Source organism: Enhydra lutris, unplaced genomic scaffold (genome assembly GCF_002288905.1).
Source record: "Enhydra lutris kenyoni isolate GAN:26980312 unplaced genomic scaffold, ASM228890v2 scaffoldscaffold24, whole genome shotgun sequence".
NCBI lineage: Eukaryota > Metazoa > Chordata > Mammalia > Carnivora > Mustelidae > Enhydra > Enhydra lutris.
Window position 1 is genome coordinate 28,450,978 of NW_019154108.1, and position 17,315 is coordinate 28,468,292.

General features: G+C 38.3%; 1 protein-coding gene across 1 annotated transcript in view; it reads right to left on the minus strand.

The window, feature by feature from the left end:
- The window catches only part of LOC111150783 (kelch like family member 20), a 64,642-nt gene extending 47,327 nt beyond the window's left edge, over nucleotides 1–17,315 (minus strand). Inside the window, exons 1-2 of the mRNA XM_022508382.1 lie at nucleotides 17,268–17,315; nucleotides 16,286–16,349 (exon numbers count right to left, since the gene is read on the minus strand). Coding sequence (XP_022364090.1) covers nucleotides 16,286–16,308 — 23 coding nt within the window. The 5' untranslated portion in view covers nucleotides 16,309–16,349; nucleotides 17,268–17,315. The remainder of the gene's footprint in view (nucleotides 1–16,285; nucleotides 16,350–17,267) is intronic.

The following is a 17,315-nucleotide window of genomic DNA, read 5'->3' on the forward strand; positions in this document are numbered from 1 at the left end:
AAAAAACAAACTAAAAAAAGAAAATCACAAGTCCGGGTTACAAAAACTAGTTTTGTTTTTTAAGATTTTATTTATTATTTTTTTTAAGATTTTATTTATTTATCTGACAGACAGAGATCACAAGTAGGCAGAGAGGCAGGCAGAGAGAGAGGAGGAAGCAGGCTCCCTGCCGAGCTCAATGTGGGGCTCGATCCCAGGACCCTGGGACCATGACCCGAGCCGAAGGCAGAGGCTATAACCCGCTGAGCCACCCAGGCGTCCCTAAGATTTTATTTATTTATTTGAGAGAGAGAGAACACAAGTAGGCAGAAAGGCAGGCAGAGACAGAAGGGGAAGCAGGCTCCCCGCTGAGCAGAGAACCCAATGCAGGGCTTGATCCCAGGACCCTGAGATCATGACCTGAGCCACAGGCAGAGGCTTAACCCACTGAGCCACCCAGGCATCCCAAAAACTAATCTGTTGCTGGGATACTACAGAAAATTGCTGATGGCCAGACATAATTCAAGACATTCTTTGATCTGAGAATGAGAGGAAAGCTTAGAATCAAACTTTGTGATACTGAAGAAAACTTAGTTATCGATTATATGGATAAATACTTGTTAGACCAACAGCTAATAAAAGATTTACATACTTTTAAGGCAATATTTACACTTCTAAAAAGTTACTAAATGAGCCAGTAGTCTTATAAGCAAGGAAACATAGTAAATAATTATGTAATCACATTAGTTTGTAAAAAAGGGAAAGAATCAAACCAAATATTTTAGAAGCCACTAGCAGGGAGAAACGAGTTAAAATTCTCTTCTCTGCCTAAGTTTTAGTCCAACCATAGATGTCTCAAACTATTTTACCATACCTTAAATTAAGATTTCTTTATTCTTCTCCCCAAGTCTAACAGCTCTGACACTTAGGTACTATGGCTACTCTGACATTAGCTAGCATAAAGTCTCAAAGCACGCTGTGGAACAGATAGACCTGGGTTGAAATGCTACTGACAATTACCGGACAAGTTACTTATCCTTCCTAATCCCCAGTTTCTTTAGCTCTAAAATGGGTAAGTATCTACCCCATATGGCAAAGATTAAATGATAGAATGTACATAACTTCCAGCTCAGAGCTTGCTACCTGTTAAGAATTTTAAATTGTAGCTACTCTAGTAATAGAAATATCTATATTCCTTTCAAATAAGGTGGTTATGCTTATCCATATTAGAAATCAAATAAAAAAAATCAAACCTGAGTTGATATGCTTCAATTAATCTTCACGTAAAGTTTGAATTAATGATAATCCAGCAAGTTTGGACTGAAGTTTATCTTTACTTAGAAATCTTTTCTTCATAGTTTATGAATATTAAAGTGGTAAGAAGATGAAAGGCAAAATACTTTTTTATTTAGTAGAACTCTTACAAACCTTGACAAGATTTTGTTAGACTAATTTGCTGCTAGAGATATTAAATCTGACAATAAGCCTCATTCGTTCAAAAGTACTACATATGTCATGGGCATGTGGGTGGCTCAGTCAGTTAAGCATCTGACTCTTGATTTCTGCTCAGGTCATCATCTCAGGGGTGTGAAATCAAAGCCCACACTGGACTCTGTGCTGGGCATAGAGCCTGCTTCAAATTCTCTCTCCCCTTTTCCCTCTACCTGTCCCCCCCCCCCAATAAAAGTACTACATATGCCCAATCGTTCCTATCAAATCATTCAAAATCAATGAAGGTTTAGTATGATTACAAAAGAAATGTATAGGTCCATAAACAGACATTCCTCACTTTACAAATAAATACTTTTCTGAAAGTTTAATTTTATGTCGACTGGAGGTTTGTATTTTTCTTTAGTAGGAGTTCTATAAATGGGGGCTACATTTAGTTGTAAAATCAATTCAGTGTGTCACAAGCAGCACCAAAAAAATGAAACAGAAAATAAAAAATATTGGCATACATTCCTTTTAGTTAAATAACTATGTTTCAACTATGTACTCTATACACATTTAAATTCATACACATTTGTATAATTAGGCTCCTTTGCGGGCTCTATGCTGTATCAAAAAAGTTCAAAAGCTACTGACACAGAATTCTGACCTGAGTTTTGAAGTCCTAAGATAAAAGGGCCAAGAGGTACAAGGAGAAGGAAAAGAATAACTGTCATTTTGGGACTGATCTAGGATTTGCTGTTGCTGCTGTTTTCAGTGGCTTTTGGGTAGGGTGATGGCTGGAGCTTGGGAAGCTACTTTTACACAAAGACTCTGGAAGTCTGGAAGTTGGGCATTTATTATATATTTAAGTACGTGTTACCCTAACGGTGCTACAGGACACACTTTTGGCGAGGCCGTAGTAGCAGCCCTGTAAATTTCTCAAATATGATACACATTGCATCACAGAACCAGGGTATAAATGTATTAGTAAATTTTACATGTTAATGTTTTCCAGAAGTCTTTAAATATGAAAACCACACATTTTCTGTTACCTAGCTTGAAGAATGAAGACTGAGATTTGAAACAGAATAGATCATTAGATCATTTAGAATAATAACCTCCTTTAACAGGTGAAGAAACTGATTTGGTTAGGTGACTTGCTAAAATCATGAAGCTTTCCTTTCAGTAGCAGAGCAGGTCTCCTGATGCTTTTGGAGAAACCACAACTATCTCCTGAGGCACTGCGAATATTTAATAACTGGGATTGATGTGAATGCTGTGTTGGGGAAAAAAGTGAACTATAGAATTATTTAACAATTCAAAATAAGATTCTCAGTTTTCTTCCTTATGGGTATCCAAATTTCTATACAACTCTTTTTTTAAATTTATTTATTTATTTATTTATTTATTTATTTATTTGACAGAGATCACAAGTAGGCAGAGAGGCAGGCAGAGAGAGAGAGAGGGAAGCAGGCTCCCTGCTGAGCAGGGAACCCGATGTGGGGCTCGATCCCAGGACCCTGGGATCACAACCTGAGCTGAAAGCAGAGGCTTTAACCCACTGAGCCACCCAGGCGCCCCCTCTTTTTTTTTTTTAAGATTTATTTATTTATTTATTTATTTGACAGAGAGAGAGAGAGAGAGCGCTCGAGAGAGAGAGATCACAAGTAGGCAAAGATGCAGGCAGAGAGAGAGAGAGGGAAGCAGGCTCTAATATGTCTAATATGTGGCCTGCAAGGGACACTATCAGTTTACTACCCCTAAGGCTCCTAGCACCGACAAGAACTACAGTAGAATAAAACACCTGTGTTGAAAGAGTCCCCAGGGAAGGAGAGAAGAATAGAAAAGGACATTTTGGGGAAAAGAAACTATATTTACATTACAAAGGCACAGCCTGAAAGCAAAGACAGTTGTTCCTTTCTCCAACACCAACCTGTTTTTCCAAAGTACTTAAATTCAATCTTTCTGTGCTTGGCCTTAGCCCACAGGTGATTCTGTATTCTAGAATATGAAATGTTCATAAATTCCTGACATCTGGTAGAAACAGCACTGTTTATGTTTGACAATTTATTTATTTATTTATTTATTTATTTATTTTTTTAAAGGTTTTATTTATTTATTTGACAGACAGAGATCACAAGCAGGCAGAGAGGCAGGCAGAGAGAGAGGAGGAAGCAGGCTCCCTGCTGAGCAGAGAGCCCGATGCGGGGCTCGATCCCAGGACCCTGGGATCATGACCTGAGCCGAAGGCAGAGGCTTTAACCCACTGAGCCACCCAGGCACCCCAATATGTTTGACAATTTAAAGGCAGAAAAAAAACTGAGCAGTTAAAGAACAATTTTTACCACCCACTAAACAATCAAGGAAGCTTTTGACCATGGTGCTTAAAGATGCCTTGTACTTAGTAGAAGCTGAAATACTAAATCACATACTTAACAATGGTATAATCAAGCTTCTTATAAAAGAACCACCATTAAAGACAAGACAAATTAAAAAATTCCCATTTTAATACTGACCCTGCATGTTGAAAACATTTTTGTTGTAACCATAATTATGTACATAAAGATAGTACTACTGGGGCACCTGGGTGGCTCAGTGGGTTAAAGCCTCTGCCTTCGGCTCAGGTCATGATCCCAGGGTCCTGGGATCGAGCCCCGCATCAGGCTCTCTGCTCAGTGGGGAGCCTGCTTCCTCCTCTCTCTCTGCCTGCCTCTCTGCCTACTTGTGATCTCTGTCAAATAAATAAGTAAAAATCTTAAAAAAAAAAAAAAAGATAGTACTATTAAATTCAGTTATAAACAATTTTTTATTTTGCCTAAGTTCAACACATAGCTAATTTCTACATATCTTTTTCATTTAAAAGTATACCATAGCAATAAAAATTGTGCTATTATTACTGTATTAGTATGGATTCAAATTTTTTAATAATAGCTAATCTGTAAACTCATATCAAAGGTTTGGTTTGCAAACCTGCAAAAAAATCTCTTAAATGTGGTCATGCTCTAAAGTTCTATCCTCTCTGCTCTCTATACACATTCTTAGGGGAGCTCATCTAATCTCATGGTTTCCATCACCCATATATGAATGGCTAAAAGACCCTTATTTCCTGCCTGGATAAATTCTCAGTCTGGATCCATATAAATGTCTCTTATCACATAAATTAAATAGATCTCAATGATCTATCAAATTGATTCCTTGGTTCTCTATCTTATCCAACATGTCTCTCTTCTAGCCTTCCCCAGATTAATAAAAAGCAATTTCATTCTTCCAGTTGCTCAGGCCAAAATTCTTGTAGCCTCTTCCCTCTTGTAGCCTCTTCCCTTCTGCACACTCTCAAACTTAATCTATCAACAAATCCTGTCATTCTACCGTCAAATAATATCTAGATTCCAACTATTTCTCTACCTCTTCATCAGCCCCACCCTAATTCAGGCTATTTTCACTCTGTTTTTTATATTACATTAGTCTCATAAAAGGTCTTCTTGGTCTACTTTTACCAATTTATACTCTCTTCTTTAAACAACCTAAGTGATCCTTTAGAGAAGTCAGATTATGGAGTACCTGGGTGGCTCAGTTAATTAAGCGTCAGACTCTTGGTTTCAGCTCAGGTCATGGGACCCTGCCCTGGATTGGGATCCATGCTCACTGAAGAGTCTGCTTAACATTCTTTTCTCCTTCCTCTCCCTCTTCCTCTCCCCTACCCCTTCCCTCCCCTTGTGCACACTCTAATAAACAAATAAAATCTTAAAAAAAAAAAGTCAGGTTATGCCACTCCTCTGCTCCAAATGCTTTAAACACTCATAGTAAAAAACAAAGCATATAAGGCTTACCATCATCTACAGGACTCTTCCCCTGGCTAGCTCTCTGAATTTATCTCCTACTGGTTTCCTCTTACCCATTGTTTTCTAGTCACAGGGACTTCCTTGTTTTTTTCTGGGACATGCCAAGACTTCGCTTGCTTCAGAGCCTTACTGCTTCCTCCTGAAAGGTTCTTCCCTCAAATGACTATGGAGCTCACTCCCTCATTTCTTTCAGAGCTCTGCTCAAATGTCAACTTATCAGACCACTGTAGGGACCAGTGGTAGGCCACCCTCAACTGGGCCACTTTGGCACGAACATTATTTTGAGTTAAAAGCAATCCAAACCTAGCAGACTCAGAAAAAGCTCTTTACCTCCCCCTCAACTGCCTGCTTTTCCAGAAAGAGAGCTATTAACAAAGATCTCTCTTTATCTAAGAAACTTATCTACATAAAGAGAGCACCTTTGTTTTCCAGACATCTCTCCCTTCTGCTAGTGGTCTTTTTTCCCTTTGTATCCCCAGACCCTATCCCTCTCCTTAGGTCATGGAAGTATCTCATTGCCCGACTATCTTTAGGAATTTCCATGTCTGTGTGGATTCCCCCTAAGTAGTCTATTAAATTTGACTTCCTACTGTTAAGCTGTCTTATTGTTGATTCTAAATCCAGCTAGAAGGACCTTAAAGGGAAGAGGAAATTCCTCCTCTCCAACATGTTATATGAAATAGCTTCTCTTAATCCCTACCACTCTATACACTTTGTCTAATTTTTCTTCATAAATATATTACCTATTGACATAATATGTTGGTTTTCTCCCCCAAATAGAATGTAAGGTCCATGAGAACAAGGCCCTTATGGTTTTGTTTTTTTGCTCACTGCTATACCCCAATACCTGGATCTAGTGTTCATTAAATTATTGTTAAATGAATTCAGCTTTTCTTCCTGCCAAAATAAACTATACTCCCCGAAGTCTTACCTAATTCTCTTAAAACCAGCTTTGTAGCTAGGCAAACTTTACCTCCATCATTTATGAGGTATAATCTCGGGCAAATTATTTAACTTCATTATTTGTAATGTAGGGATAATTACACTTACCTTACAAGGAGTGACAGTGTTAGGATTTTTCTGAATGTAGGTCCTTTGACTTCAAAGTCAGTGCTTTATTATCCCAAACTGTCTTGGGCAACTGGATTGAGTATTTGAAATACAAATGACTCTGGCAATCTGATTTATGTGGTTGTTATTCTTAGATGGGAGAAAAAAAGCAAGCATACTGCCACATGGTTGGACCATGTTGCCCTTCCAGAAGAATCAAAAGAAATGAGAAGAGGGCAGGCTGAGATTTTAAGGAATACCTCATCTTAAATGTCCTGAAAAGCAGTATTTAATTCTAGCAATTTAATTCTAGAAGCCATATTTAATTCTATACACTAACTTATTTCTCCTACAGTTCTGCTACTTGTTTTTGTAAATGTGTACTTTAAAAAACGGAGTATACACCCTCCATTATTCTCATTACATCAACAGGATTCTAACTGCATAAAAGTGGGGATTTTTGTACATTTTTCTGGGCACCTTCCGAAGGGAAGTTATAATAAGGGTCCTAGAAATAGACTGTGTTCACACCTTGTCACATCTATATTCACAACTTCTTTGTTTGGCATCTGATGAAATAAATACTCTAAAGACCTGGGGGGTGGGATGGTAAACTGAGGTGTGAACTGCTCCCCAGGACAGAACCCTATGAAAGGTTTTAATTAAACCTTGAGGCAGCAAGCTTTATTGTCCAAGTAAAAATTTATCTACAAAAACTAGATCTCAAATAATTTGGTTTTTCAATCTATAGCTTTCTATTCTAATACTGAACTAATGATATTACAGACAAAAATAAATGGAACCCCAAAAAACATTTTTATTAGCTTTATTTGCAAGATTAATCTACATGTATTTTAAGGTTGAAGGAGGTAAGTGAAAGGATTACTCTGGACCCTATCCACAGTTAACAAACTAGGGAGACCAAAGAGAGCTGCTGCCTTCTCTCACAAAATGACTGTCAATTCTGGGAAAGAATCAGTCTTTCTAAAACCAAAGGGTATAAGATCTGCTAATAATAACCTTAGCAGATTTTTTATTCTTTTAGTACTGATGAAAAGGATAACTTCAAGATAAATTCCATTAATATATTTCACCATCAACTCTCTCAAACTTGAAAGATAACCTTGATTTTGTTCCTCTACTAGCCAATTGCTTCAGAGGAAGATGACCATGTCCCTAGCTTTTAAGGAGAAATCCTGAATTCTCTCAAATCAATTAGCTGATGGCATGCTCTTAACTCAGCTCGTCATCAAACTACAGGAACAGACTTATATTTCATGATTTAGGGAGTTTCTTCTGCAGGGCATTAACAAGGAAGAACGTAGCATTCTTCATTGGTAGGTGGTAGTGGGATGGAAGATCAATTTTGGGTTAGGATGAAGCTGCTATTGTAATAGCTACATTGGAGAGAAAGAACTTGGGTCCAAGATGCTATTATCAGGCCACTGGTTAAAACCAAACTTGGAACGCACCCTACCTCTGGCCTTCTTGGTATGTAAATAAAAGGTTTCCATGTTGATTAAACTAGTCTGAGTCAGGACTTCCAGTCCAAAACATTTTGATACCAAAAACATGGTATTTAAAATATGATACCAAAACATTTTGATACCAAAACATTTTGATACCAAAAACAAAGGGAAAGAATAAATAGAAAAACAGTAAAATCAGCCAAATATTCTAAATGTACTAACCAACTTGAATATAGAAATTTCCCCTTGCTTTGACTGGTCAAATACTCTTGTATCCAAAGGGTCTTCTTTCATTATTATCAGATTTTCTAAACATAATATTGACAGATTTAAAATTATGGCTTGAATTTGTGGCTCTTCTTTCAAATGAAGTGAATATGTGAGAAGATACTGTTATTTGCTAATTGCCCAATTCCTATTAGGAATGTTATTATTAGGCTGTTATATTATTATGTAATTATATATTAATTATATATTACGCTGTTATATTAACTTTTCAAATACTGTGTTTCTCTGAAACCAGATTAACAGGGGTGTTTGGTAAAAAATGCAGGCTTCTGAGGTCCTAGAGAATCAGAATCTCTGGTTTTATGACTCTAGGATCTGCATTTAACAAGTAGGTAATTTTAACACACATTAAAATTTGACTCATAATAGGCTAATAAAATTTGACTAATAAAATCTCTTTTTGTAGAAGTCAGTTTTACAAAAAAAATATTAACCTAAGTTGAGGGGAAATAACAGAGTGGAGAAATCAATCATTCAAAATGCAGGTATAAAGGCAAACAAAAAAGTAAAAGTATCATTATCAAACATATAAAGTAAAATTAAACAAGAAGGATTCACATTTACCAAAATGTCAATAAATCTAATAAAATTGTGTAAGGCAGGCATCGGATATCATGGAATCAGTTTAAGAAACTATAATTACATTTGAATCTCTACATATGGTGAGAAGAAAACAACTGTTATTGAAAATTCTCAATTATTTTTCTTTTATAATCTGGGAAAAAGAACAACATTTATTTCAGAGACAGATGGTGCTTTTGAGAAAACAAGTATTTAGGCCTTTTAATTATAAAAGGCAAGGTGAGGGCCCCTTGGAATGATAAAGACAATCAGAAAGATTTGCCTGCTGGTTTTGGTTTGTTTTGTTTTGAGATTGAAATTGAAATTGAATTTGAGTATCATTAGGAGGGCTTGTATTCTTAGTTCACCACAGTCCCCACCATGCTTTGTCTTGTGAAGCTGTACCCCACATTTATATGAACTACCCGAAGATACAAGCTTTTGTTTTTTAACCTCTTCTAGAGACACCAGGATTGTAACAAAGAGACTAAACTGCTCAGGATAATAAAGTAACAGTAATTTAGAAATAAGAAAGAAAGAAGGGAAAGGAAAGGGGGACTGTTAAAACGGTGTCAGGTTATGATCTAAGGAGGGACAACCAGTAAGAAAATGATGTGTGGCCAAAAACTTCATTATCCCTAAACTTTCAGTAAAAACCTGAGGTATTCAATGGCAGTGGTCACTGAAGGTAAAGAGACAGTGAGTATGGAATATTTCTAGAATAAAGGTTGCCTGTGAAAAGAGACATCCAATACAATGTCAGTTCAAAGTTAAGAAAGACTGGAAAATGATATATACTGATGTGAAGAATGAGAAGGAGGGAGAAATTTAAAAATATGAAAGGGAAAGAATAAATGATGAAGCAAGATCCTGGAAGAGTGGGAGTGCATGGAACCAAAATACAGAGGAATGACTCTTAGACAAAAGGTAGAAGGGCTTACATAAGAGATCAGAGGAAGGGAGTGGGGCAGGAAAGTAAGGTGGAAATGATACATTTAAATTCTTTTTTTTTTTTTTTAAGATTTTATCTATTTGACAGAGATCACAAGTAGGCAGAGAGGCAGGCAGAGAGAAAGGAGGAAGCAGGCTCCCTGCTGAGCAGAGAGCCCGATGCGGGGCTCGATCCCAGGACCCTGAGATCACGACCTGAGCCGAAGGCAGAGGCTTTAACCCACTGAGCCACCCAGGCGCCCCGGAAATGATACATTTATTTTGTGGTAAGGAGGCATCAGGAGTTTGGAAAAGTTCATACCTGATGGCCCCTATTTTTTCTGGGAAGCTGCTGCCAGTGAGAGGAGCAGCGACAGGATCACGAGAGAATGGGTGAAGATGTGACACAGCTGTTGTGGGGCATGAATAAGCATTACGCAGGCACCTTCAGAAGTACTGCTGGAGAACAATGTTGGCTCTAATGATATTACAGACTCTGATTAGAGTAGCCCGAATATCCCATGGCTGGCTTCATCCAGCAGTAATCAATAGTTCAAACCAGGGGATATAAATGCTTGCATTAACCAAGAGTTGGGAAATGCCACAGAAATGCCACAATCTAGGGAGTTGAGTGATGGCTAGAAAATGGTTGAAATGGATGCAGAAGTGAACTGTGTGAAAACAGAAGGGCCAAAGACATGTTGCTTGTGACTACATTGAAGAACTGATGGAAGGGTATTCTAGAGGTTATGCTTGGGAAAAAAGTTATGAGGATTTATGATTTCAGAGAGAGAGTTGTTCTCAGTGAGAGTAGGAATAAATTACTGAAGTAAATGAAGTATATAGTAAATGATGGTCAAAGTCACAACAGTTTAGGAAGTCAAGGAAATGTAGGCTAGGTAAAAGGATGGGTAATTTCCATGAAAATTGATATCTCCTAAAATAATAGTGAGAATAACCAAATCAAGCGCAGGAAGGAAGCACAAACCAAAGAACAAATCAGATATCTTAAATATACTTCATGTTCACCAAAGGAATGTTACAAATTTTGGCACCTCCCTAAGTAAATAATATTTCCACACACCCAAAATGTGTAAGTCGCCTTCAAATTTCAGGACTATCATGTCACATATTCCTTAGACCTTCTTCTCTTCCAAAGGTAATAGTCTTAACTGAGGAAAGAGCCATCTTCCATAAGTGGCTAATAAAATTTGAAGTCGAACACAATAAAAAGTTTAGAAAACATAGTCTCTGCTTCTCAAGCATTCATGATCAAGATCTATCTTATAGTCCAAAGACCTACAGAATCATTTCTTAGCCTGGAATTGTGCTTCCTACCTAAAGGAACATCTCCCCTTTTATACTTCAAAAGTTTTAATTTGGAAATTAACAGACTTCTCTTAAAAAAAAAAAAAAAAAGATTCAGCTGAACTGACCCTCATTTAAAGTCCTGAACACACTTGAACAGAGAAAGCTACTCATAGGAGTATATGAATCCTTAAAGCAGAAATAACATCCCAAAGTGCCAGCTCTGCTTACTAGAAGGGCACTCACTAGCACTACATTCTATACCTGATTCCAGATGGAGGAAGAGCACGCAAGCAAGCTAGTCTCCCTTTATGTGAGGAAAGCAAACGCCTTCCTAGAATACCTCTTAGCACCTTCTGCTGACATTTTATTGGCAGCATGGTGTTATACAGCCGACCCAGAATGCAAAGATGATGCTACAAAACATGCTAGTTCATTTTCTTGTTTCTACATAGTAAAAGAAAGGAGGAAGAGGTGTTCTGCAAGCCAACCTACAGTGCCTGCCACACCAAGGAGAGTCAGATCAAGAAGGTACAGCACATGCAACTATTTTTAAACATACATTTTAGACTGACTAAACAGGAAATTCTAAAGATGTGAGATCTTGGGGCACCTGGGTGGCTCAGTGGGTTAAGCATCTGCCTTCGGCTTAGCTCATGATCTCAGGGTCCCGGGACTGAGCCCCAAAACAGGTTCCCTGCTTAGCAGGGAGTCTGCTTCTGACTCTGACTCTCCCTCTCAAATAAATAAATAAATAAATAAAATCTTAAAAATTAAAAAAAAAAAAAGATACTAGATCTGAATGGGATTTTCTTTTTTGTCATTTGAAGTTGAACTCAAGGAGAAACTCATCTAATTTTCACCATGAGTGAAAATTATCAATAAAAACTCTATAGATACAATGAAATAAAATAAGACCCAAGCAATGTTAAGCTTCTTCTGTATTTTAGAATCTTTACTGGCTTTTTTTCTTAGGCCTCACCTTGAACACCAATGGTATTCCCTGAGATTTGGTCCTTGGCATCCTCCTTTTCTGTTCTACTCTCATTCACGCCTACAACTTCAAGAACCTCTTGTGTACTGGTGACATAAAATTTCTTTTTTTTCAATCTCCAGCTCAAACTGCTCTCTTGTGCCCCAAACCCATATTCTAATTACATGCTACTGTTTGCTAGACATAATAATCTTGAAGTGTATGAAAGAGAAACTGTTCTTGGCTTACTGAAACCTGTTTGTTCCTCTTCCTGTAATTTTTATCTCATCATGGCAGCACTTGGTCCCCCAAGCGGAAATCTTTAGAGTCATTTATAGCATTACCTTTTCCTTACTCTATATTCACCAAATCCTTCTGATGTTACTATTAAACAATTCTAAAGTCCATCCTCTTCTTTCAATTCCCACTGCCATAAATCTACTTTCAGTCCTTGTCAGGTTTCATCTAAACTACCACAACTCCTTTAAATTCGTTTCTTTGCCATCATTTCTTCCCTCTTTCTAGGCTATGCCCTATCTTCCCAAATTTCAGCCCCAAGAACAAATCTCATCTGTGTAATAATGTACATTGGCTCTTAAATACCTACAGGATAAAGCCAAACTCTTTCCCATGGTTGCAGCCTGATTTTCTATTTTTTTTTTTTTCCCATTTCCACTTTTTTGCCCCCACGTACTCTACACTCCTGATATACTTACCACCTCATTCACGTCATATACTTGGAGGTCTTGGTGTCTTTTCGGGGGCAGGGCCCATGACTGTTCCTTCTGTTTACGGTGTCTTTAATTAACTTCCTTCTTTAAGTTCTTATCTTTTAAAGTACATTCTTTACTGGGCGCCTGGGTGGCTCAGTGGGTTAAAGCCTCTGCCTTCGGCTCAGGTCATGATCCCAGGGTTCTAGGATCGAGCCCCGCATGGGGCTCTCTGCTCAGCAGGGAGCCTGCTTCCCTTCCTCTCTGCCTGCCTCTCTGCCTACTTGTGATCTCTCTCTCTTTCTCTGTCAAATAAATAAATAAAATCTTTTTTAAAAAGTACATTTTTTACTGTAAAGCAAATCCTTATCCTTTCTAGAAGATCTAGCTCAAATATCACCATCTTTTTTATGCTCTCATCTCTACAGAGTGGAAGTTCCCTTCTCTATGTTTACATCTCTATTAAAATTCTGTTCATGTTGTATTACGGTGTCTATTTACATGTCGTCCCATCCCTTCATCTGTATATATGCACTGTACAGGCACATACCAAGCACTGCATAAATGTTTGGTAAATAAACTAATTCCTAATAAAACCAGGCTCAGTTTCCTACTTATATAATTAAAGAAAGAGGAAATTACATTGCAAAATGTTTTAATATCTCTAAATGAAAGAATTGGTTAGAAGATAGTATCTTGGGAAACAGGCACATTCTTGGTGGGACTATAAATTGGTATAATCTCCCAGGAAGGAAATTTGTCAGTATCCACCAAAATTTAAAAACACACATACTTTTTGGGCAGTTCTATATCTAAGAATTTATTCTATACATACACATTTGGGGAAAAACCACCGACAAGGATAGTCACTGCCGAACTGGTTGTAACAGCAAAATAACTTAAATGTCTCTAAAAAGGACTGGTTAACTATGGCACCTACAGACAATGAAATACCATTGAACTATTAAGAAGAATATTGTGGATCTATATGTATTTGTCACTATCTACAAAATAATATGGGAAGTGAAAAAAGAAAGATACAGAAGAATGTGCATGATATGCTGACATTAGTGTTTTCACAAAAAGAGAGATATTCTATATATGATTGTATATGTATTATAATGTCTATGAAAAATGAGTACGAAACTGTTTATAGTGGTGGCCTATAAAGAGAACTCGGAGCTGGGGTTGGCATTGGGAGACTTATTTTTCACTGAATATCTTACTGTAGCTTTTAAATTTTGTTATCTGTATACATAATGACTAGTTAAATAAATGAATGCAATGAAGCTTTACTAATAAGATGTCAAGCCATCTCACAAAACGTTATATTTAAGCATCAGAATACCTTCTTCAATAGTTTTCAATCTTCCTCTTGTTCATATTTTTTCACAGGGGGCATTCAGAAGAGAAGTCTGCAGATACTGGGTAGTCATTTAAACTACTATTTGGTAATCATTAGGTGCCAGGGACACAAACATATGGAATACATATGAGACTCAAAGAGCTTATATCCTAGTAGGAAGATGAAGAGGTATTCAAATAATCTTAACATACAGTTACTTCTCATTTGAAGCTCCTCCAATAGCAGCTAAGTGTAAAATCAACATTACTTCACAGCCCAGCACTTCTGGGCTGCAGCAGCAAATATAACATCCCAAGAAGAAAAGGCGACTTAATGCAAGCAAAAGTAAAATTAAATCAGAGAGCAATGGTGGGCTGGGCTTTGGCCATGTGATAATGATGAGGAAAGAGCTGTAGCTTAACAGTTAATGCCACCAGAATTCCCCAACTTGATTTAAAAAAAAAAAAAGATTTTGGGGCGCCTGGGTGGCTCAGTGGGTTGAGCCACTGCCTTTGGCTAGGGTCATGATCCCAGGTCCTGGGTTCGAGCCCCGCGTCGGGCTTTCTGCTCGGCGGGGAGCCTGCTTCCTCCTCTCTCTCTGCCTGCCTCTTTGCCTACTTGTGATTTCCCTCTGTCAAATAAATAAATAAAAATCTTAAAAAAAAAAGATTTTATTTATTAAAGAGAGAGAGAGCGTGTGAGCATGAGCTGGAGGAGGGGTAGAGGGAGAGGAAGAAGCAGGTTCCCCGCTGAGCAGGGAGCCCGATGTGCAGCTAGATCCCAGGACCCTGAGATGATGACCCCAGCCCAAGGAAGATGCTTAACAACTGAGCCACCCAGGCACCCCCCTCAACTTGATTTTGAATAACTGGAAGTATTACATAATAAAAAAAAAAAAAAGAGAGAGTAGGTATGGATGATTAAGTGAATATCTTATATAGAAATTACTGATAAACCAAAAACATTCCCACGCTGTGCCTTCCCTTTTTAAAAAATAAGCTCTTATTTTAGCAATTACATAAGATATGACATTTATGGCAGCTGAGGAAGAGAAGCAATGAGTGGTTTTTGCATCCATGATAAAGGATGAAGTTGTTAGGCATTTAATATATTTTGTTAATTTCTTCATGTACTTTGCAGTCAATTATTACTCCTACTTAGAGTTAGATACAAATAAGATAATGACATTTGTTATATCCATAATGTCTTTTCATCTGGAGATCTCAAAGCATTTGTAAGCATCCATTAGTTCCCAATACCCTGGTCAGACACATTAGAAAAGTAAATTTGGGCACAGAGAAGGCAAATAGCTCAAGGTCAATCAAAAATTCAATAACAGATTTGGAAAAAGATAGATATTCTGGTTCTTGCTCCTGGTTCTACAAGTCGTTCCCCCATCATGAAATGTTTCTTCTCTTAAAAGGGTCTGCCAGACCTGTTTCTCTAATGAATACATTCAGTTCAATAAATGTAACATGAGTTTAAAGAACAAAGAAATAGAACTAGGCTGATTTTGTTTTGATAAGGACTCTAAATCTATTTGTTAGAAAAGATTAAGAAAAAACATTACTAAATTCTAGGGGTGCCTGGATGGTTCAGTGGGTTAAGCCTCTGCCTTCGGCTCAGGTTGTAATCTCAGGGTCCTGGGATCGAGCCCCGCATCAGGCTCTCTACTGGGCAGGGAGCCTGCTTCTCTCTCTCTCTCTGCCTGCCTCTCTGCCTACTTGGGATCTCTCTTTCTATCAAATAAATAAATAAAATCTTTAAAAAACTTACTAAATTCTAGAATTGGGAGGGCTTAAAATTGTCTTTTTTTTAAACACTCTGTTCTATTTCTCTATGGGCTAAGTTATTATGGCCAATACCTTTTTTTAGTCCCTCAACAATCTTTCCTGCAATGCAGCTATTTTACTTCACAGAACAAATGTATTATTGATCATCAACGAAATAACCAAAACCATAATTAGATACACAGTACACTGTCTTACAAACACTTAATATTCTACTATGGCAACAGAACATTTTATATTCTATAGGTAATTGAAGACCAATGAACCCGTATAGTATAGGTAATTGAAGACCAATGAACCCATCAAGTAATTATACTTGATGATTATTTATCACCAAAAATTACCATGCAAAAAGGGAAATTTAAATGTTAGTAACTACATAAAATTCAGAATGTCCTTTAGAAATTTAAGTACTATACTGGATCCCTATTTCAAAAGTGATTAATTCCTGATAATAGTTTTTATTTACTTTAGAACAAGACTCATTAGTTCCAAGCAGAATCTGGTAAAGTTTGAAAACATCTTAAAAAAAAAATTAAATGAAGTCCTCAATTATTACGTGCTGAATTTCAATCAGTGAAACCGAAGGTTTTCTTCCTAAAAGCCTACCTGCGCATTGGCTTTCCTTCCATGCACCATGAAAAGTACCCTTCACAACGCTCTAAAGCCGAACCTAAGACAACAGAAAAGCAGGAACTTAAAAAACTATTTCTGATCTTTCCAGTAACAACCTCTACATAATCATTTCGTTCAATGAAAAAATTTTATATTATACCACAAGCGTTTATTCATAACATAACCTTTATTTGGTGTCTTTAAGATGACTATCCCTACTCTGGATAAGGCTACGGAATGCTGAAACGATTGTAAGTGAAGGAGAGGTAAAGTGCGCTATACAGTCCCAATAGCTAGGTTAGTCCTCTCTTCAAGAAGTGCTTGAAGATCTCACCATCAAGTATGCCTACAGAACACTTACCAGATACCCACAGCCGTACTGACATGACAGATCGGATAGGGCACACGCAGGTTTAACAACGGATCTGAAGCTTTAACTTGTCCCGAAGTGACAGGAGCGGGGTGGGGGGGGGGGGCGGGCGGAGAGTGTAGGGGGTTGGACATTTGCCTTTAAAAACAACTCCGCTTCCGACTGCGGGGCAGCACGTACATGTCGGAGAAGCTCTGGCTCCAGACTCACATTCTCCTTACAAGCCTTTCCCTCAGTGCCCGAAACAATGTCCAACACCCACCTGGCAAGGTCTCACTAGGTCCCAAGGGTTAAATGAGACGCACGGTACCCATTTCCTTCCCCCACCCCCTCCGACTTCCAGCCCTAGTCCGGGGAAGCTGTCCAGGGTGAGAACCCCAGCGCCTCCCCGGACTCCGGGGTAGGGCGGTCAGCCAGCTCGGCTCCGTCTAGTGCCCCGCGAGGCCCAGCCCCAGCGCCCCAAGAGCCCCTCCTCGGCACCGACTGACAGCGGCGGGCAAAGCACGACCCTCTACCCCACCCGGCAGCTCAGCAACTTAGGGCAAGATTTGCAAAGCAAGCCCTGGGCGCTGTCCACTGTCCCCTGCTCCAAGGCGGCTAACTTACCGGCTCTGTCACTTTCTTCTCTGCCGCCGCCCCCTCTCTGCCTGCCGC